Source organism: Lonchura striata, chromosome 4 (genome assembly GCF_050655825.1).
Source record: "Lonchura striata isolate lonStrDom1 chromosome 4, ASM5065582v1, whole genome shotgun sequence".
NCBI classification, from domain to species: Eukaryota; Metazoa; Chordata; class Aves; order Passeriformes; family Estrildidae; genus Lonchura; species Lonchura striata.
In genome coordinates, this window is record NC_140706.1 from 70,742,541 (window position 1) to 70,760,247 (window position 17,707).

The 17,707-nt window shown below is 49.6% G+C and overlaps 1 protein-coding gene across 2 annotated transcripts; it reads left to right on the top strand.

The window, feature by feature from the left end:
• Positions 1 to 594: 594 nt before the first annotated feature.
• On the top strand, positions 595 to 17,586 carry SCARB2 (scavenger receptor class B member 2). Of its 2 annotated transcripts, XM_085579451.1 has the most exons (13): positions 595 to 744; positions 5,526 to 5,683; positions 9,327 to 9,474; positions 10,662 to 10,850; positions 11,432 to 11,523; positions 11,768 to 11,887; positions 12,665 to 12,843; positions 13,002 to 13,120; positions 13,751 to 13,824; positions 14,591 to 14,642; positions 15,224 to 15,382; positions 15,527 to 15,597; positions 16,712 to 17,586. In XM_085579451.1, the coding sequence occupies exons 1-12, from the start codon at positions 628 to 630 to the stop codon at positions 15,554 to 15,556; spliced, it is 1,437 nt and encodes a 478-aa protein (XP_085435577.1). In that variant the 5' UTR covers positions 595 to 627; the 3' UTR covers positions 15,557 to 15,597; positions 16,712 to 17,586. The 2 variants fall into 2 exon arrangements, with proteins under 2 accessions (XP_085435577.1, XP_021385248.3); XM_021529573.3 differs by lacking the exon at positions 15,527 to 15,597.
• Positions 17,587 to 17,707: the final 121 nt, after the last annotated feature.

The window sequence follows — 17,707 nt, forward strand, 5'->3', positions numbered from 1 at the left end:
GGGATGGTAGCGCTGCGTCGCAGGGCTTGCCTGCCTTTTAGTGCCGCAGGAAGGCCGTGGGGCAAAGGGGGTGGCATGACATCAATCGCTGGAAAGCCCCTGTTGCAGGTGTCTCTCCCTCCTGCTGGCAGTGATGGGTGGGGAAGTGGAGCAGAACATCCCACTGGCTTTTGAAAAAGCAGCTACATTGATGTGATTTGTTTTTTTTCAAGAGCGGTTTAACTGTGTTAGTGGCAGCTGAACTGCACTTGCATTGTGGCAGAATCCGCTCCCTGCGATGCCTCATTCAGTCCAGAGGCGCTTCACTCTCCCTTCAAGCCTTCCCGCAGTAATCTCGGTGTGCAATCCCTCCGCTTGTTTCCCAGAACGCCGCGCCGAGCGAGTCGCCCCAGCAGCGCCATCCCCAGCGGGCACGATGCTTCCGGCTATGCCAGGCATCCTTGCGGGCAGGAACCACCCCCATTCCTTTGGAATACGTTGTCCCGACCCCGGTGAGGCAGGAAAGCATCCCCGGGGGAGCGGCGGCTCCTCCCTCCCGGCGCTGCGGGCGGGGCCCGCGCCGCGCCCGCCCCCGGAGCCCGGCGGAGCCCCGGCGGTGCCTGCTCGGCAGCGGCGGCAGCAGCAGCCATGAAGTCGCTGTGTCTGGTCACCGTGGGGGTCCTGGCCATGACGCTGCTCATCGCCAGCATCTCCCTGCTGGTCGCGCACGTCTTCCAGACGGTGGTGGATCTGCAGGTGAAGCAGGTAAAAGCATTGCCGCGTTGCCGGCTCGGTCCTTGTTTGCCGGTTTGTTCTGTCTGAAAATAGCCGAGGGAGGGAGGGAGGGAGGGAAGAGGCTGGCTCCCTCCTTGCAGCAGCGGTGGGTGGGTGGGTGGGCAGGAGCATCCCTGGACCGTGAACCTCCCCCCCCCCGCCCAGCACCACCCGGTTGAGCTGGGGCTCAGAATGGAGCTCAGCCTACACTGGTCCCTGGGTTGGGTAAAAATCGGGAAGAGGATGGGTAAAAATGCCTCTTCTTGAGGGAGCTTTGCTGGCTCTGGGGCAGCAGTTTTATGGAGGATCCCTCTCCAGAGCAGCAGCACCTGAGGGGAGCAGGGGCCACCTAAAGCACCCCTTCTTTTTGCCATCTCTGTCATAAATTGCATGCAGCTTTCTTACTTGGTCTGCTGCTCCATTTACTGGTGTCTCTGGAGCAGGGCCAGAGGTGCTCTGGGCTGGAACACACGCTGTGTGCCGGTTCCCCAGGCTGGGTGATGGCAGCCAGGCATTTCACCATGTTGTTCCACACTTGGGGACACTCATCCTGTCGTTGCTGTGGATGCAGAGGCCTGCACTGCTCCTGCCCTGCCTAAGCTTTTGTTTCTCTCCCAGAGTGGCTCTGTGCATTTCTGCAGTGGCCCAGTGAGAAAGGTCAGCTCTGTTAGTAACTCTCTTGTTTGTAAACGAACAATTATTTATCTCTCTGTCTGAGGAATATCATCTTAGTCCTTATCCTGACAGAGAAGCCAGGAACGCTAACCGATGAAGGGATTTGACCAGTGCTGTTGTCTAAGTGGTGACCAGATTATCTGTGATCTCCTAACCTACTGTTCTTTCCTCTGGGCTGTTGACAGGGAGCATTTCCTGCCGTGGGACCTGCGCTGTCCCAGATCGGTTTGGTTTAGCGAGCACAGTTTTAGGTTGGCAGTGAGCTTACTCCAGGCTCTGTCACTTGGAAGTGCAGCTCCATCCCCCTGATCTTGGCTGTCCTTGGGAAGGAGTCTGCCCTCCCCTGCGTCCCAGAAGTTCTACTTCCAGGTGTTCTGCTGCTGTTACGGCCAGAGCAGTGGGGTGGAAGCAGTGCTTTGGAGCAGGACTGTCGGGAATTAGGCGTGATCCTCCTTACGCGCATTATCTCCCGGCCTGCTCCTTCCCAGGAGCAACTTATGTAAGAGCAACTTGGTGTTCGTTCAGCAGGCCTTGCAGTAATGCAGGATAAAGTTTCCAGAGCTCAGGCTTTTCCTGCCTGCTGCTCTCCAGCTCGTGCTGGCACACATCTGGATTGCAGGGAATGAGGTGTCCGGCTCCCTGCCAGCTCTGAGGGCCTTCTGCAGGAGCCACACCCCCCAGGCTGGGGAAGCACAGCTTTCAGCCCCAGAGCAGGGTGCTCCCAGCCACTCTGCTGATCTGGCTGATTTCCACATCTGCTTTATCCCACGTGAGCTTCCCCTCATTTGTGTGTAGTCTGGAAAGCTGCTGTCTCTTGTGTAACCGCGTGTGTAGCTTAGAAAATCTTGTGCAAATAGACAAATCTCAGTTTGGATTTGCCTTTGGAATGGGGCAAGACCTGAGCTTTTGCAAGGAGTCGCTGTTCCTTTGAAGGCTTTCCAGGCGTCCTGGAGCAGAGCTGCCTCGCAGTGAGGGGCTGTCTTTGCAGTCTCAAGTGCAGCTGGAGTGGAAAGCCGTGTTTTGGAATAGCTGAAGCACCTGTGTCTCCAAAGCCAGCACCTGTGAGTGGCTGAGGATGGCTCTGCTTTCACAGGGGGCTGTGTGCAGCAGCCTTTCCAGCCAAAGGCAGGGTGTGGGAAGAGTGGGAATCCAACCTGCTGTCAGACTTCACATCCCCTTGGAAATCAGTGGGCAGATGTGTTGTGACAAGAGCATTGGCAGCGCTTTTCCCAGAGGGCATTCAAATCTCATCAACTTATTCTTTATTTGCTTTTTTTTTTAATTTCTGTGAACTAAATGTGCCATCCCAAGCAGAATTCCAAAACCTGTTTGTTATCAGGGTCTAGCACCTGATACTCTGGAGCTTAGTGGGAAAACATCTAGAATGAACAGGTATGAATCTTCTCCAGGAGAAAGGCATTCCCAGCTGCCAGTGTTGTTGCTTTGTGCCCTCTCATGAGGAGATGCTGGTGTATTTATTGCCATAGGTGTCCAGGTTGTGAATACAACCTAATATTTTATATATACATGCACATACACACACAATCAATCTTGGAGCTATGCTCCTCATTTCAAACTTGGAAATCAGTCAGTCCTTTGGCCCGGGTGTTTCCTTCATGCCACATCCCTTAGGCTGAGAATTTTAGAAAACACTTACTCTTCAAACCCCTTGAAATTCCACTGGACTTGTCGCCAGCCATCTCTTGAGCTGAATTGGCTGGAATGTTTCAGGCCCAAAAGGACGAGGAAGATGTTTTCTCCTTTGATTTAGCTGATGTATTGATCATTTTTTGCTGTTGTTGTTTAATGCAAAATACTGGAGCTCTCGGGAGGGTTTAGTATGAAAGCCTAGCTGAAGGATCCATTGAGATGCTCCTTTGGGGCAGGGCATTCCCAGTTTCCAGGAGTAGGGAGGTCTGTTCATGCTGGTCTGAACACTTAGCCCATCACCTTAACAAGTTGCATTTAAACTGTGTCATAGATGAACACATGAAAGTGCATCTTTGAATTAAAACTTTTAGGGGTTCCAGGAAATAAAATTAAAAAGGAATTAAATTTTCTGTGGAGCTTTCAGAAATATTCAGTACCACCACCACTCCCACCATCACTGCCAATAGCTGTTACAGTTGGGAGGGAAAGCTCCCTATTTATTTCCTGTGTGTGAAGCACAGTCAAGGCAAGGAAACGGCAGCAAATGAGAGCGCTGCAGATTCAAGGCTGGCTGATAATTACAGTCAGCAGGAAGGATGTTTTGGAACACTGGAAATGAGCGTGGACTCCACTTGGAAAGGAGAAGCCCTGATGTCCTTATAATATCCTGTGGTAGATGAAAATATCCCTGGTAAGATAGGCTGAAAAGCAGAAGATAAGAGCTTATCATGTTTGATTATTTGGCAGTTTTTGGGAGTCTCTCTGAATCTAGCTCAGAAGTTTGTTAATCTGGGTTTGCTGTCACTGTACAGAGCTATAAATAGACAATTTCTGTGGGAGGTGCAAATTGTGTCATGCAATTCCAGAAATAAATCTGCAATTAATATGTCCAGTGAATACAGAGATGAGTCTCCTTGGCATCAATCATAAGAGAAACAGGATCAAAAGCATCAGGTTGTGTAGGAAATCATATATATGAGGTGCTGGTAGTTCCAGAGGAGTGCTCCAAGCTCCTCAAGCGTGTCTGAAACACATTAATTTTTGAGGTGTGCACAGAATAAATGGGTTTTGATCCTATGGGGAAAGCAGGCTGTAAGTGCAAAGTGCCACCAGCTGGGCTGGCTCACACTGCCATTCAGCATTATTGCTGCGGTGCCAAGCTCCTGCCACTGAGTTTGTCTTTGAAACAGTCTTCTTTTTATGTCATCCTCCAAAATTAAAGTCTACATGAAGAGAAAATGGCTCCTTAAGTGGGAAGGCCAAGAATGAGTCCTGAAGCAAGTGTGGCTGATAAGACCCTGTGAACACTGACCACGAGCTGGCAGCTGTCCAGTATGCCCTGCTTCTGAGCTTCCACTCACAATATTCCACTTGTTTTCTCAGAAGAATAAGAAGAATGAGTGTTGATGAGAGCCATTTAATTGCAAATCATTCCCCTCCTCCTTTTCTTCCGCCTACAGGTGATGTGGTTTTCAAAGATAGAGTTTTCTTTGTGTTTATTCCTGAACATTCACTCTTTGTGCCAGATTTCTCTGTGTGGCCACTGAAGCAGTTCCAGAGTTGTGGCTACATGAAAAGCCTTGATTTTGATGATGGGGATGCTTTATAGATGGGGTGAATTTTATCCAAAATGGGTTGGTAATAAAGTGAGACCTCTATTGCAGAGCTCTACATGACAGGTGGGGTTGTGACTTTCCATATAACATGTATAGACTGATAAGGGGTATCACTGAGGTAAGGGAATTAGTGTTACATTCCTAAGTGCTTCTGTTATAAAATATTGGTTACCAAATAGACTGACACACCATGGGTCTGGAGTTGCTGATGCTGACTTTGCTGTAGGAAAGAAATTAAAGGTAGAGGACAAACAATCTTTCCCCTATTCCAAGACCTTGGAAAGGCACAAATTCTAGAGTGCCTGTGTGAAAGAAGTTTGTCATTCTCAGTTTTGCTCACAGGCCACTGAAAAACAAAGTCTAATTGCTTGGAAGACAGAATCTCACAGCTGTGTTGGCATCTGACATTCTTGGGCAAAGAAATCACTGAGGCCAGGACTCTTTTGGCCTCCCAACATTGAGTTGTAGTTTTATCTGTAATGTTGCCACGTTCTGTGGTGTCTTGCACCACATGGAGGGTTTTACTGATGCAGGGAAGGAGACAGGATTGCTGAGTAATAGCAGATCAGTCTCCCTTGTGAAAAATGTCAGGCACAATTGTCTGTGGGGAGACAGGGAACTACAAACCAAGCAGGGCTGTCCCTGGCCTGTGGCCAGGAGAGCAGGTGCCTGGGCTGGCTGATATTGAGTGAGCTGCTCCAAAGTGAAGCAAACCTAGAACTGGAGTCTAACTCCCTGTGCTCGTTCCCAGGGCATGGAATTTCTCTCTCTCCTGTCAGTACCATGCAGCATGATAGCATTAGCAGCTCATGTGCCTTTCTCTTGTTTCAGGGAACAGTCTTGAAGAATGGCACAGAAACCTTTGAGGCCTGGGAGGACCCTCCTCCCCCAGTCTACATGCAGTTCTACTTCTTCAATGTGACAAATCCTTTGGAAGTGCTCCAAGGCGCCACTCCTCTCGTGGAGGAAATAGGACCATACACCTACAGGTAGGACCTTTCAGGAGTTTCACAAGAACTCTGCTGTGTGAGGAATCCAGGAGGCTTGGGATCCTGCTCTGGGAGAAAACCTAGGTGTTAATGTGTGAGGGAAGGTTTGTCCAGGGGAGCATGGTAACAGCCCACACGGACAGCACTGACACTCGCAGCTGCTTTCAGATGAGGCCAGTGACTTCTGTCAGATTTTGGGCTAAGTTTTGTTGGTGTGGTGCTCTTCTTCACTGCTGAACACAGAGGAAGCTGATGCATCCTGGCCTGCTGTCTTGTGAGCTGGGTGATGTTTTGGAGGCTGGGGAGAGAGGAGTGTTGCACAAAAGTGTGACTCATGCTCACTCAGGAATTGGTTCCTAGCTGGAGCTGCACCATTCACATGGGTAAAATGTGACCAGAAAAACATTTAAGGGTGGTACTAAAAGGGTTTTCCTGAACCAACTCTCACTGAAAAACCTGCTTAGAGTTCAAACGTATCTCTCATTTTTACTGATGGATTTACTAAGGCCACGTGCAGTGTTAAATATTGTCCAGCTCCTAGAGCTGTCCTGTGTGGCATAGAGAGATGTGAAAGTCCCCTTAGAGATGAGTTTTCCTTCAGAACTGTATTGTGCTCAGCTGCCTGCAGCTGTGAAAGCCAGGAGCAGGTCTGTGGCAGGAAGGGCTGTGGTTCTGGGAGTCCTGGTGTTATGGGGAATTCATCACCACAGCAAGAAGATGGATTCCTGGCTGTCACCCTCACTTCTGGTCACACGGGCTCCTCCAGGCCAGGCATGGGCTCAGTGCTAGAAGGAACTGTCTTTACCTAAGCTGCAAAATTATCAAAATCTCTTGGTGTATGAAAAAGTGCTGGAATGAAAGCAGAAGCCTTTGTGGGAGCCTTGGTTTCTGCGTTATCTCTTGCCTTTCCTTTTCCTCCTTCCCTTCTCCCCCTGCCAGCAACCCCTTGCCCTGTCTCCTCTGCATTCTAGCCCCGTGTCTGTTTAGTCCTGGCAAACTCTATGTGGTACTTTGGCATAATCCCTGCTATTACATGAGCCAATAAAGCTGGAGAAAAGATGATGTACAAGCTCTGAAGTTCCCAAGCTTTCCTTCAGGTGTGTGTAGTGTAACACTGGGCATTAGTCAGCAATATGTTCAAGATTAACAGGACCAGCTCCAGGATTCACAAAGCTGCAGGGCACCACACAGGCTGGCATTCAGTCCTCTTTGCCAGCTTCTTCTTTCCCCTTTCCTTAGCTCTGAGTCTCTCCTGGGTGTCTGGCGCAGCCTGGTTTGGGAAGCTGCACCTTGTCCATGAAGGAGCTCTGCAGGGTGGATGGGGCTGGTGCTGTAGTGGCTGGGCTGGTCCTGCCCCAGGGGAGGCCCAGCCTGAGCTGCTGGTTTGCTGGGAGAGCCTTGCCCTGCATCCCATGCCAAGGGCTGGCTGCAGGCGGGTCCCCGACACCATCCCTCCCTGAGGTGTTCTTGGTGGGGACAGGGAGGGAAGGAAAGAGGCTGCACATTCCAGCTGCTTCTGGCAGGTTTGCTTAGCCTCATTCTGGCATGTCTGGACAGGATTCCCCTGTGCTCTGCTCTTCCTCCATAGAGGAAGAAGGAAAGTTAGGAAGTGGAGAGCTCTCTTGCAACAGATTTCATAACCCTGGCCTGGCTGTGGCTGCAGCAGGCTGTCAGCAGTGGGTGGGGAGGAGAGGAGGCGTGTGGGAGAGCAGGGAGGGATGTTCCAGCCACACTGCACGCTCCAGCCAGGGAAGAAAGCTCCAACTCGTTCCACAGGCCCTGTGTGGCAAAGCACTGAAGCTTCATTTGGCCTTAGCACGTGGCAGAACACCCAAATGCCCTAATGTGAGGCGCCTGGCTGCGTGTTTTTATAAAGCAGGGTGTCTGGGGAAAGGCTGGCAGTAGGCTGGGAGTGAACTGGGCCAGACAAGCAGGGAAAAAAATCCAGTCAGTGACAGGGAGGGCTCCAGAGGTCTCGTCCTGCAGCTCAGAGTTTTCACCAGCATACATCATCAAGCACTTGAGGCAGATTCTGTAACAAAAACATAGTAGTGCTGGTGTTTTTAAATCCTGGAAGTTGAACAGGCAGCACATAAAATAAGTAATTACAAAGTTCAAGTTGCTTATCTGCCAAGCCTGCTGAGTTCCAAAGAACACTGGAATATTGTCTGGTCTTGCACATGTTTACAGTATTTTAACTTCAACATCTTAGAGCCTCCTACTCATATACCTCATCAGGGGGTATTATTTTCCTCTCCAGAGCTGGAGAGATGTCTCAGGTTACTCCTGGCCTATTTTAGGAAGGCATTTCGCAGCTGTCTATCTCCATCCACTCAGTTCCAGCCCTGGGGTATAAAATAGATTGCTGTCCAAGAGGGTCTTGCCAAGCCAAGCTGGAAGTGTTGCCACACCAAAATGTTCCTGGGTTTCAGGGATGCTGGGGAGTGGTAGAGACACCTTTAGGGTAAGGAAGATGGGAAGTGGCTGGTTTGTAATAGCAGTAGTTTCACAGGCCTTTCCAGTTTGCTTTAGATGTGAAAGCGGAGCCAGAGTAATGCAGCCTGTTGTGGAGCTGCACTGATGGATCCACTGCAGCCAGATGGATCCAGCACAGTCTGGCAGAACAATCTCGATCCAACCTGAATGCAGAACACCAGAGCACAACATCTGGCAGAACAATTCTCCCTCACATCTTGGGACTTGCCATTTGCCCGGGCAGATGTGAAAGTCAGCAGGCTCCTGAGTCACTGCAGGCTGAGGAAACAGGAGGAGTTTCACCTCCTGCATGTGCCAGGCGGCGAGCAGCTCACTGCCATTTCCCTTTTGGGGTTTGCTGGAGCCACCTGCTCTGTCAGCCTGCTCTGCACAGCTGCAGAATCCTGGTTGGTAAAGTGCTAATGGCAATGGAAATTTGCTTGTGCTCCTGATGTGTGTGTCAGGGTAATTAGGATCTGACTTTCGGTAGCATTTGATGTTCCTTGTCAACTGGACTGGTCTGTCAGCAATCCTGAGTTTTATCCTGCTGTCTGTGTGCTTAGACAGGAACAGCAGCAACCTCCCAGGCCTTGGGTAGTGAACAGCAAAAATTCAGTTGAATTTCTGTCATGCCCAGGATTTCTGCTCAAGAATTAAAGAAGAACTAAAATGAGGCTTGTTCTGTGGCCATGTCACATGTGAGCCCTAGTGCCACGTGCTCTGAAGCCAGCAGAAGGATTCTGGTGGGTTCTTAGGTCAGGTCCATGACACACAAGCAGCCTGCATCTTTCTGGGAGTGGATTTTGCGTGCAGCAGAGGCAAAAATTTCATTTGCAAACTGGACTTCAAGGGCAATCTCATATATGGTGCCTCTAAATCCTCCTGAGCTATCTGAAATTGTTGTCCTTCCTTTGAGGTTTTTAAAGATGAGGCAAAAATATGAAGTGCAGTTAACAGGCAGGGTGACATTTTTGGAAACACCCCGTGAGGTCTGACTTGGCTCACATAGATGCAGCAGGGAGTTTGTGTCAGTGAGGGAATCTACTTCCAAAAAACTAAAAGTGCCACCCTTTATGTGCTTAAAGCAGTAGAACAGTCATAAGTTAATTGTGATTAATGCTGTGTCTACTTGTTTAACTCAATTAGAGAATTAACTCTTGTCTTTCAGGGAATACAGGCCAAGAGTGCACGTCCAGTTTTTGGACAATGGAACCAAAGTGTCTGCTCTAAACCCAAAGACTTATGTATTTGAACCTGAGAAGTCAGTGGGAGACCCTGAAGTGGATCTGATCAGGACAGTAAATATCCCTGCAGTGGTGAGTTCTCTTTCTTTCTTGCTTGGAAGTCATCCTGACACACTTCAGAAGGAGCAGTATGTTGCTTCATCCTGACTCTCCCTTTGTGGTAGATGAATGTGATGGAAGAACAGGAGAGGCAGCTCGTGTCCTGAGCAGATGCTGGTTTCAGTTTGGGGCTGGACTGTTGTGGGGGGCTTATTTTGTTCCTCCCTCTCCTCAGGCCTCTGCAGTGCCTGTGCTTTCCTCTGGTGCTACGTGATCACACACTCTCCAGGGACAAGGGGAAATCAGGCTTGCTGGGCTTCCATGAGTCAGTAAAACCAGGGCATCAGTGATGTCAAATGCCTAGGAGGAACTCCAGCTTCTGTGTGAGGGAGTTGGGAATGCTTGGGGTTATTTTGTCATACTTGGAGAAGCTGCTTCCAAGTCTGCTTCTCAAACCAGAAACAAACTGCAGTAGAGCAGTTCCAGGCAGAGCTGAATGAAAAGAACCTCTCAGAGTATTAAAGTCAAAAATGCACCCCCAGACTGTGCTAGGTGAAAGAGAGACTCATGGTGATCACAGGCAGACCATTATTTTGGTTTTACACAGGGATAGCGTGAGAACAAGCAGATCCCAATTTGTGAGAGCTTCCAGAGGCATCCAGCCTGTACTCAGATACTTGGGGGTGTCATTCAGCCTTAACTCTCCATCCTGGTTTAGCTTCAGTTGCAGGGTACCTTCGTTTCAACTTTTCCCCCAGCATTTCCAAAAATGCCTGACTTTACAAATGAGTCCAGAAATGCCCCGTATATAGTAGCAGATAGGACTCAGCTTACTGAAACTTGCAGACAATACCTGTGTTTTCAATACCTCCCAGGCATCTCATGGTGGTAAGGATTATCTCTCCTTCAGATTTTTGGCTGTGATGTACTGTAAAAGGCAGTACGAGAAGAACCACAGGTTGGTTAGCCCAAAGAAATGCCCTCCTTTTGTTATGACCTTTTGAAGACCTGTTGTCAGCTGGAAAGGAAATAAACATTGGAATTTTGGGGAAATGATTGTGCAATTTGGGAAATTTTCTTGTCAACTGGAAAGAAAATAAACATTGGAATTTTGGGGAAATGATTGTGCAGTGGTTGGAAAGCGTCTGTGCCTGCGTGCAGCTGATTGTTTATAGCCCAGCAAATCTGACCATTGCTCCCCCATTCCAATGCCCTGGCAGACTGCCATGGAGTGGACCAGGTCAACCCCTCTGCAGTTTGCCACGGAGGTGCTGCTGCTGCTGTACCAGGAGTCGCTGTTCACCGTGCGCAGCGTCCACCAGCTGCTCTGGGGCTACAAGGACAGGCTGCTGTCCACCATCCACGTCCTGCACCCCGAGATCGACCCCGTCTTCGGGCTCTTCAGCAAGGTAACTGATGGCCACGCCTGCTGCTGCTGTCCCTGGGGGATGATGGCTGGATGGGAGGGATGGATAAGCTTTCTAAGGACAACAACCTCCACTATTGCCTGTACTTGCTTGAATAACGTGGGCTTCGTGGAGCCACATGTGCAAACTGCCAGAAAAATGTCCTGATTTCCTTAGTAATTGAGTGAAATTGGATGTTAATTCTGTGCTGGAGCCATTCCTGGCATGTATATCATTTTGGTCTTTCTTGCTGTTTGGACATGTCTGCAGTGCTGAGGTTATTTCTGTGGAGTTGTTTTCTTCCTGAGGGCTCTTTATTCTGGGGCAGTTCTCAAAGGGAGAAAAGGCTCATCTGGTGTTGTGTTTTCTGCCTTTGGGGAGGGGTAAGGATCTTGCCCAGTCACTTCCACCTCATTCCTGTTCAGGATGGAGTTCAACGATTTGCACAGATCTCAGGGGCAATCCATCACTCCTGGGGTGGGTTTAGAGTGGTGACAGCTCCAGCTCCTGCCACCCCATTGCAGTGACCAGCCAGGTGGCACAGGATGAGTGGAGCCACTGAAAGCTCCTGCGTCTGTTTGCAGATGAACGGAACTGATGATGGAGAATATGTTTTCCTGAGTGGAGAGACGAACTACCTGAACTTCTCCAGGATTGTGGAGTGGAAAGGAAAAGAGTAAGTTTCTCAGTGTACTGTTGCCTCTGTCACAATCTGCCCCTTGCTTGCCTGGTGCCAGTTTGAAGAGAATGCAAGTGCAACTTAAACCCATTTCAATCCCTTTTCTTGTTAGCAGAGCTGAGGCAGGAGGAATTGGCTCTGTACAGGTCTGATTCCTGTTTGCCTAGGCCAGGAGCTGGCATTACCTGACTCCTGCTCAGACATCTTTTAGCCCTTGCTCTCTTTGCTTCCCTTTCTTCAGGTCCTTGAGCTGGTGGACAACAGAGGCATGTAACATGATCAATGGCACGGATGGGACATCCTTTCACCCGCTGATCAGCAAAGATGAGAACATTTACATTTTTTCTTCCGATTTCTGCAGGTAAGGAAAAGACAGTGGCACTCAGGCTTCAAAGCAGAGCATTTGCATCCATTCCTCTCGAGGTGTTATGTTAGGCTGGTGGTCCTCCTCCTGTGATTTCATTTAACAGTCACAGTGGTCTGCATTTATTCATGGTGGGAAGGATGAGAGTTACAAAAAACCCTCCCAATCTGCAGTTAAGGATGCGTTATTTGAAAATGAAGATTTGTGAGGTGAAAATTTGGACAAAAACTACAAGGATGGACTGGACTGCAAGGCTAGGAACGAGGGGAATGGAAAGATTTAGATGAGCTTTCCTTAAGCTTCTTTCCTCCAAAGTCTTACCCTGTGCTGTGCTTTTTCAGAGAGCCTAGGCTGCCCTCTTCAGAGGTTCATGACTTTACCATGATGCTGTCTGAAATGTACCAAGGAAATCTTTGCCTTTCCTTCCTTATGTAACACCATGTCTGCCCTCTTGCTGACTTCCCAGTGCATGAAGAACAAAACCGACCTGGAATTATTTAAATCAATATAGATGTGTGTTAGGCTAAATTCAGCACAGATTATTCTGTCTTCCATGACTGTGTTCCTTTCCTGTCCCTTCCAGCAGAGGTGACAGCACTCACACCACGTGCAGCAGTGCCGTGGGCTGTTTTGTGCAGCAGCAGGATGATGAGATGTGCGTTTGCTGGTCAGACAGCGGTGGGGATGCAAACTGGGCATCAGCAGGGGGACACGTGCAGCTGGGTCAGTGCTGCTGCAGCCTGCCATACCTGGCTCTGCTCTGCTTCCCTGCAGGTCCCTGTTCCTGGTGTATGACAGCTCGGGAGACGTGGCCGGGGTGCCCACGTTCCGCTTCGTGCCCTCCTCCATGGTGTTTGCCAACACCTCGGTGAACCCGGCCAACGCCGGCTTCTGCGTGCCCGCCGGCAACTGCCCCGGCACCGGCGTGCTCAACGTCAGCGTCTGCAAGCAGGGTACGGCCCAGCTGTGTCTGCCCCACAGCCCCTGGGGCTTTGCAGCTCCTCAAGGGCCCCTCTCTGTAAACAGCTCGGAGCTGTGAGGTCCTCCAAGGCTTCCCTGAGTCCTGCTTGGCCTTTTGTTTTGGTGGTGACTCGGTGTTTTCGCGTTCCAGGTGCTCCAATATTTCTGTCAGCTCCACATTTTTACCAGGCAGATCCGAAGTTTGTAGAGGACATAGAGGGCATGCATCCCAGAAAAGAATACCATGAGACATTTCTGGACATCAATCCCGTAAGTGCAGTCTTTTTTCAAGGGTTTTGTAGGTGAATGGATCCAAGCACCTGAGTTTAGGTCACCTCCTTGTGTAGTGGGTGTTGGTGTAGTCCCGTTGACCTCAGGGAATCTGGGATAGCTCTATGGTGCTGGATGGAATGTGAGATCCCTTTGGGCACTTTGGGTCAGCTGTCCTGTCCCTGTCCCCTCCCACTGACTGGCAGGGCAGTGTGAGAAACAGAAAAGGCCTGGAGGTGTGCAAGCACTGCTCAGCAATCACTGGAACATCCCTGCATTACACACGCTGTTTTCATCACAGCTCTAAAACGCAGCCTGATGGCAGCTGCTGTGCAGAAAATGAGTGCTCTCCCATCCAAAACCAGTACAGCAGTGATCTCTACACCCCCACAGACAAATGTGGGTCGAGGCAAAGAGCACAGTTATGACCTGCCTGGTTTACAGAAACAGCACTCTGACTCATTGGGCTGTTATGTGCTGCTAAAGCAGGAGGAAATTCCACAGCTCCTCTCCTAAGGTCCGGTGCAGATCCTGCTGTGTGCTGTGTACCAGGTTCTTCCTGCATTCTCACAGTTCTCATTCTTTCACCTTCACTGTTTTTTTTTAACATTGATCTCTTTTATTCCCCAGCTGACAGGGCTCGTCTTGCGGGCAGCCAAGCGGATGCAGGTCAACGTTCACGTCCGAAAATTACCTGAATTTTTGTGAGTGTTCTCTGCTGCTGGGTGGAGTCTGGGTATCTAAGCTGATATTCAGCATGATTTTTTCTGCAGCGTTCTGATGGAATATGGAATGGAGAGAGCAAGTGTGAGAGAGAAGTCCAACAGAATCTCAGTTCTAAGGGGCAGTATGCTCCCCTCTCACAGATGAAGCAGATTCTGCAGTTCCACCTGCAGAGTAAAGAATGTTGTGTGGTAGCTAATCCTCCTGATGTTTACTGGTACAGCTTGGCTGTAATAACTACAACGCAAGTATTTTATCTGCCCAGTCCCCTTGGGAGACTCAGTGGTTGTTTCCCAGTGCCCAGGAGCTGTTGCAGGACACAACTCCTGCCTGAGCTGGGATTCCACATGTGCCAACTGTTGGGGGATTTTTGCTGCTGTGCCCTTGTCACTTGGACAATAGTTCCTGTGTTTTATAAGTAGGAGTAACCTTCAACATCAGCTTAGCTCAATTCCTGCTGCCTGGCACAAATCTGTCGCTCAGTTACTAATGAGCCCTGGATGGATCCCTGTCTTTCACTGCCCACCAAGTCCCAAAATATGCCCTGCTCCCAAACCAGAATTTATTCATCCCTGAGATCAAGATTGTCCTAGTCCAGCAGGGAGGTGAAAATCCACAGCAAAAAGGAACAGCCCAGGGTTTTTTTTTTAGGGACACTTTCCTCCTTCATTGTTCTTGTATAATCTGTCTTCACAACCCTCAGGTGGAAAGGTCCCAAACCCATAATTTTTTTTTTCTTCCATGCAGTGAAACCGGCAACATCCGAACGCTGATTTTTCCAGTGATGTATATAAATGAGGTAAATAGTTCTGTGTCTTTCCAGCATTGTGGCATGTTAACTCTTGCAGAAATACCCTCTGAGCCAGCCAGAAAAGAAAATGCTGTTTTTTTGGTGTTTGTACAGCAATAGCTAGGAAGATGCTGCTGTTTCTTAACTGCCACCCTCCTGCTGTTTATTGTAGTGCTAATTTCAGCCTTGCCAAACACTCTCAGACACTCCTTTTAAACTCAAAGGAGTTGGCCGTGAGGAAAAGGGGTGCTCAGACAGAGGCAGGACTTCAGGAGATCACACCTTTTTCTGACTCATCTGCTGTGAATATTCCTGTGCTGTGGTCGGATCTCCGAATCAATTTGTGTTAGTTCCATTCCTAAACCAAAAATTAAAAGTCCATATTTTCCTTTGAAATGCCGACTAGGTGATCCCTCTGCTCCCCTGGAAGAATTTTGAAGGGGGAAGTATGTCAAGAAGCAGTGAAGCAGTGCTGGAGAGTTGTGGGAGTGTTGTTTCCCTGCCCTTCACAAAAGTGATCTTATAGGAAGCACATAAATAAATAAACTTTTTTTTTTTTTTAATTTCCTCTTCATCTCTCTCTGCTCCAGAGTGTTCTGATAGATGAAGCATCTGCCAGCAGACTCAGGCACGTCCTGCTGGAAGCCAGTGTTGTGACTGGGATCCCCTTTGTAATCATGGCTCTGGGGATCGTGTTTGGGATTGTTTTCATTGTGCTGGTGTGCAGGTCCCAGAGGATAACTGAAGAGGTAAGCAGCGCTTGGATTTCACTTTGCTTGCTGTCCATCTGCCAGCATTTGATTTTGTTTTTGTTTTTTGTGGTTGATTTTACCTCTTGCTGTGTCTTTCTGCACGTGTTTTTATATTGTTTTTGTTGGGAATGACCTTTCTAGGGAGGGGAAGTTTTAATAGACTCAGAATAAACACGCCAAAGCAAAGGAGTGGAGTTAATCCAAGAAGCCTGGTAAGGCAGGTCTTGTCTCTGTGCCCAATTCCCTTGCCAACAGTAGTGAAATAAATCAGCCTGTCTAGAGGACCCTGAAGGATAAGATGCAAAAACACCACCATATCTGAGGACAGATTTAGTTGGTGTCAGTGTTCTCAGCAGAAGAACTGCATTGTGCCAGTGGGTTATTTTCCAGAATCATAATGTGAATTTGTGGCCAAAGAACAGATGAATTGCACAGACAGCAGCAACAGGAAGTATTCTCCACTATTGTCTATTTACAATTCTATTGGAAATGTCTATTACAGTCTGTAAATCTGTTTATGAGCAGTTCTGTCCCAAGATGACATGCTGGCATTAAGGTGCCTGTCAGGGCGAAAGCTGATGCCAGCATTCCACCATAACAGGGTTCAGGTGGCACCAAGTGTGGAGCCTTTGATTAGAGGAATAGCCTGGGTTCTCTAGGAGGCTGTTTTGTCCTCGTAGTTGCTGTGGGCTTACTGTCTTTGGTGTTCCCTAAATGCTGTCCTACAACTAGCTTTCCTCTGTGCCTGGGGAGCCCCTCTGGATCAGTGGGATCCACTGCCATCCCATCCCCATGGAGCTGCACTTCAGTTTTCTGTGCAGGAGAGGCTGGTTCCTTTTCCTTTTTTTCCTTTTCCCTTTCCTTTTCCCTTTCCCTTTCCTTCTGAGCCTGCCTGTGCTGTCAGCAGTTTAGCCAGGGTGTCAATCTGTCCCACTGCCCAAGGCCTGTCCTGGGAATTCCTGCCCCACCCTACATGCACAGCTTCTAACCAGCTCTCTTGGGGTCAAAGTGACAAAGGGACACCTGCATTCCATGCTTTTCCTGCTTTGCTTTTTGTTGCTCTTCCTGCAAACAGAGGTAATCCAGCAGTCTGCAGCTCTTCTTATGATCCCTGGCCTTCCCTCCTGTGTCAGGGGCTGCCCAGGTCCCTGCCCTGGCTGCCACCAACCCTCTGGTGCCTCCTTAGTCAGCCCTGGCTCTCTTGGAGGGAATTGTCCTTAGAAGGAGGAGCTTTTCCTTTCCCTGCTTGGAGTCTGGGCAGCCCAGCTTCCATGGTGGAAGGTCTCTCATGGTCACGTTTCACTTGCTGTGGTTTTGTTCTTGCAGAGCACAGAAGAAGAGAGGTCCCCACTCATCAGGACATCTTAGTAGATTTTATTCCCCCTGTGAGCTTGGAGAATAAATGATTAGAGCTGACTTAACACCAAGTGTCCCCTCTGGAGCCACGCTCCTGTCCAGCGTCACCTTTGGTGGGACAGAGGTGGAAGGTAATCTGCGCTGTCAGCCATGGAGAAGACTTTTCTCTCAGCTACATTACAACTTTCAAACTCCATTTGCAAACTGCTCCGGATCCCGCTTTTCTCAGCCCTGCCCTCTGTTTCTACCCGCACTGGCAGCCACAGAGGATCAGAACCACCTGATTCCCTACGGGAGCGACGCGGGCGGCCTTGCCAACGGCCCTGGGAGCGTGGATGGCCCTCTGGGAACGCAGCGGGCTCCTGGATGGCCCTGGGACAGGGACACAGGCTGCCCTGTCCACGATGTGTCCTCACTGCAGCGTGCTCCGAGCGTTTGTCACTGGTGTCCTTGCTCCTGTCACAGCACACGCCTGCGGCTGACCCGCCCCGGAGCTGCAACTCCGCGTGGGACCGAGGAGCCGGAGCTTCTCCATGCCCACCACTGCGGTGTTCCCACTCTGCTCGCTAGGCAGGCTTTTATCCTTCGGGTGTGGGCTTTGTTCTGCAGCTTAAGGCACCACAGCTCAGCGGTGTTCCTGGCCTGGAGGGGACACGGCTGGTGGGTGGTGTTGTGGGGGTTTGCTGGGAATGCAGACTTGGCATGTTTGGGATGAGAGCACCCCTCCGTGGTATGGACAGGGTCCTGAGAACTCCTGACACTTTTTTTACTTGTCAAGCAGAAGCTTGTGTTAAAAGTCACCAAGGTTCCTCCCCCCTCCCCAATTAAAAGGATATTCTCATCGAGGAATGTTTCCATCGGGTAGTGAAATGTGTTTTTGAAGTGTGTAACTGTCTTCTAAAGAGGGGCATTGGGGTTTGCATCACTTGGGCTTGGTTTGGAGTCTTTTTCCTGGCTGCTGCTTTG

Excerpts from the sequence above, each read along its gene's own strand:
- SCARB2 (XM_021529573.3), top strand. The coding sequence starts at position 628 with ATGAAGTCGCTGTGTCTGGTCACCGTGGGGGTCCTGGCCATGACGCTG. Across the intron at positions 5,684-9,326 it reads ATAGGACCATACACCTACAG|GGAATACAGGCCAAGAGTGC; the intron begins GTAGGACCTTTC and ends CTTGTCTTTCAG. Across the intron at positions 10,851-11,431 it reads TCTTCGGGCTCTTCAGCAAG|ATGAACGGAACTGATGATGG; the intron begins GTAACTGATGGC and ends GTCTGTTTGCAG.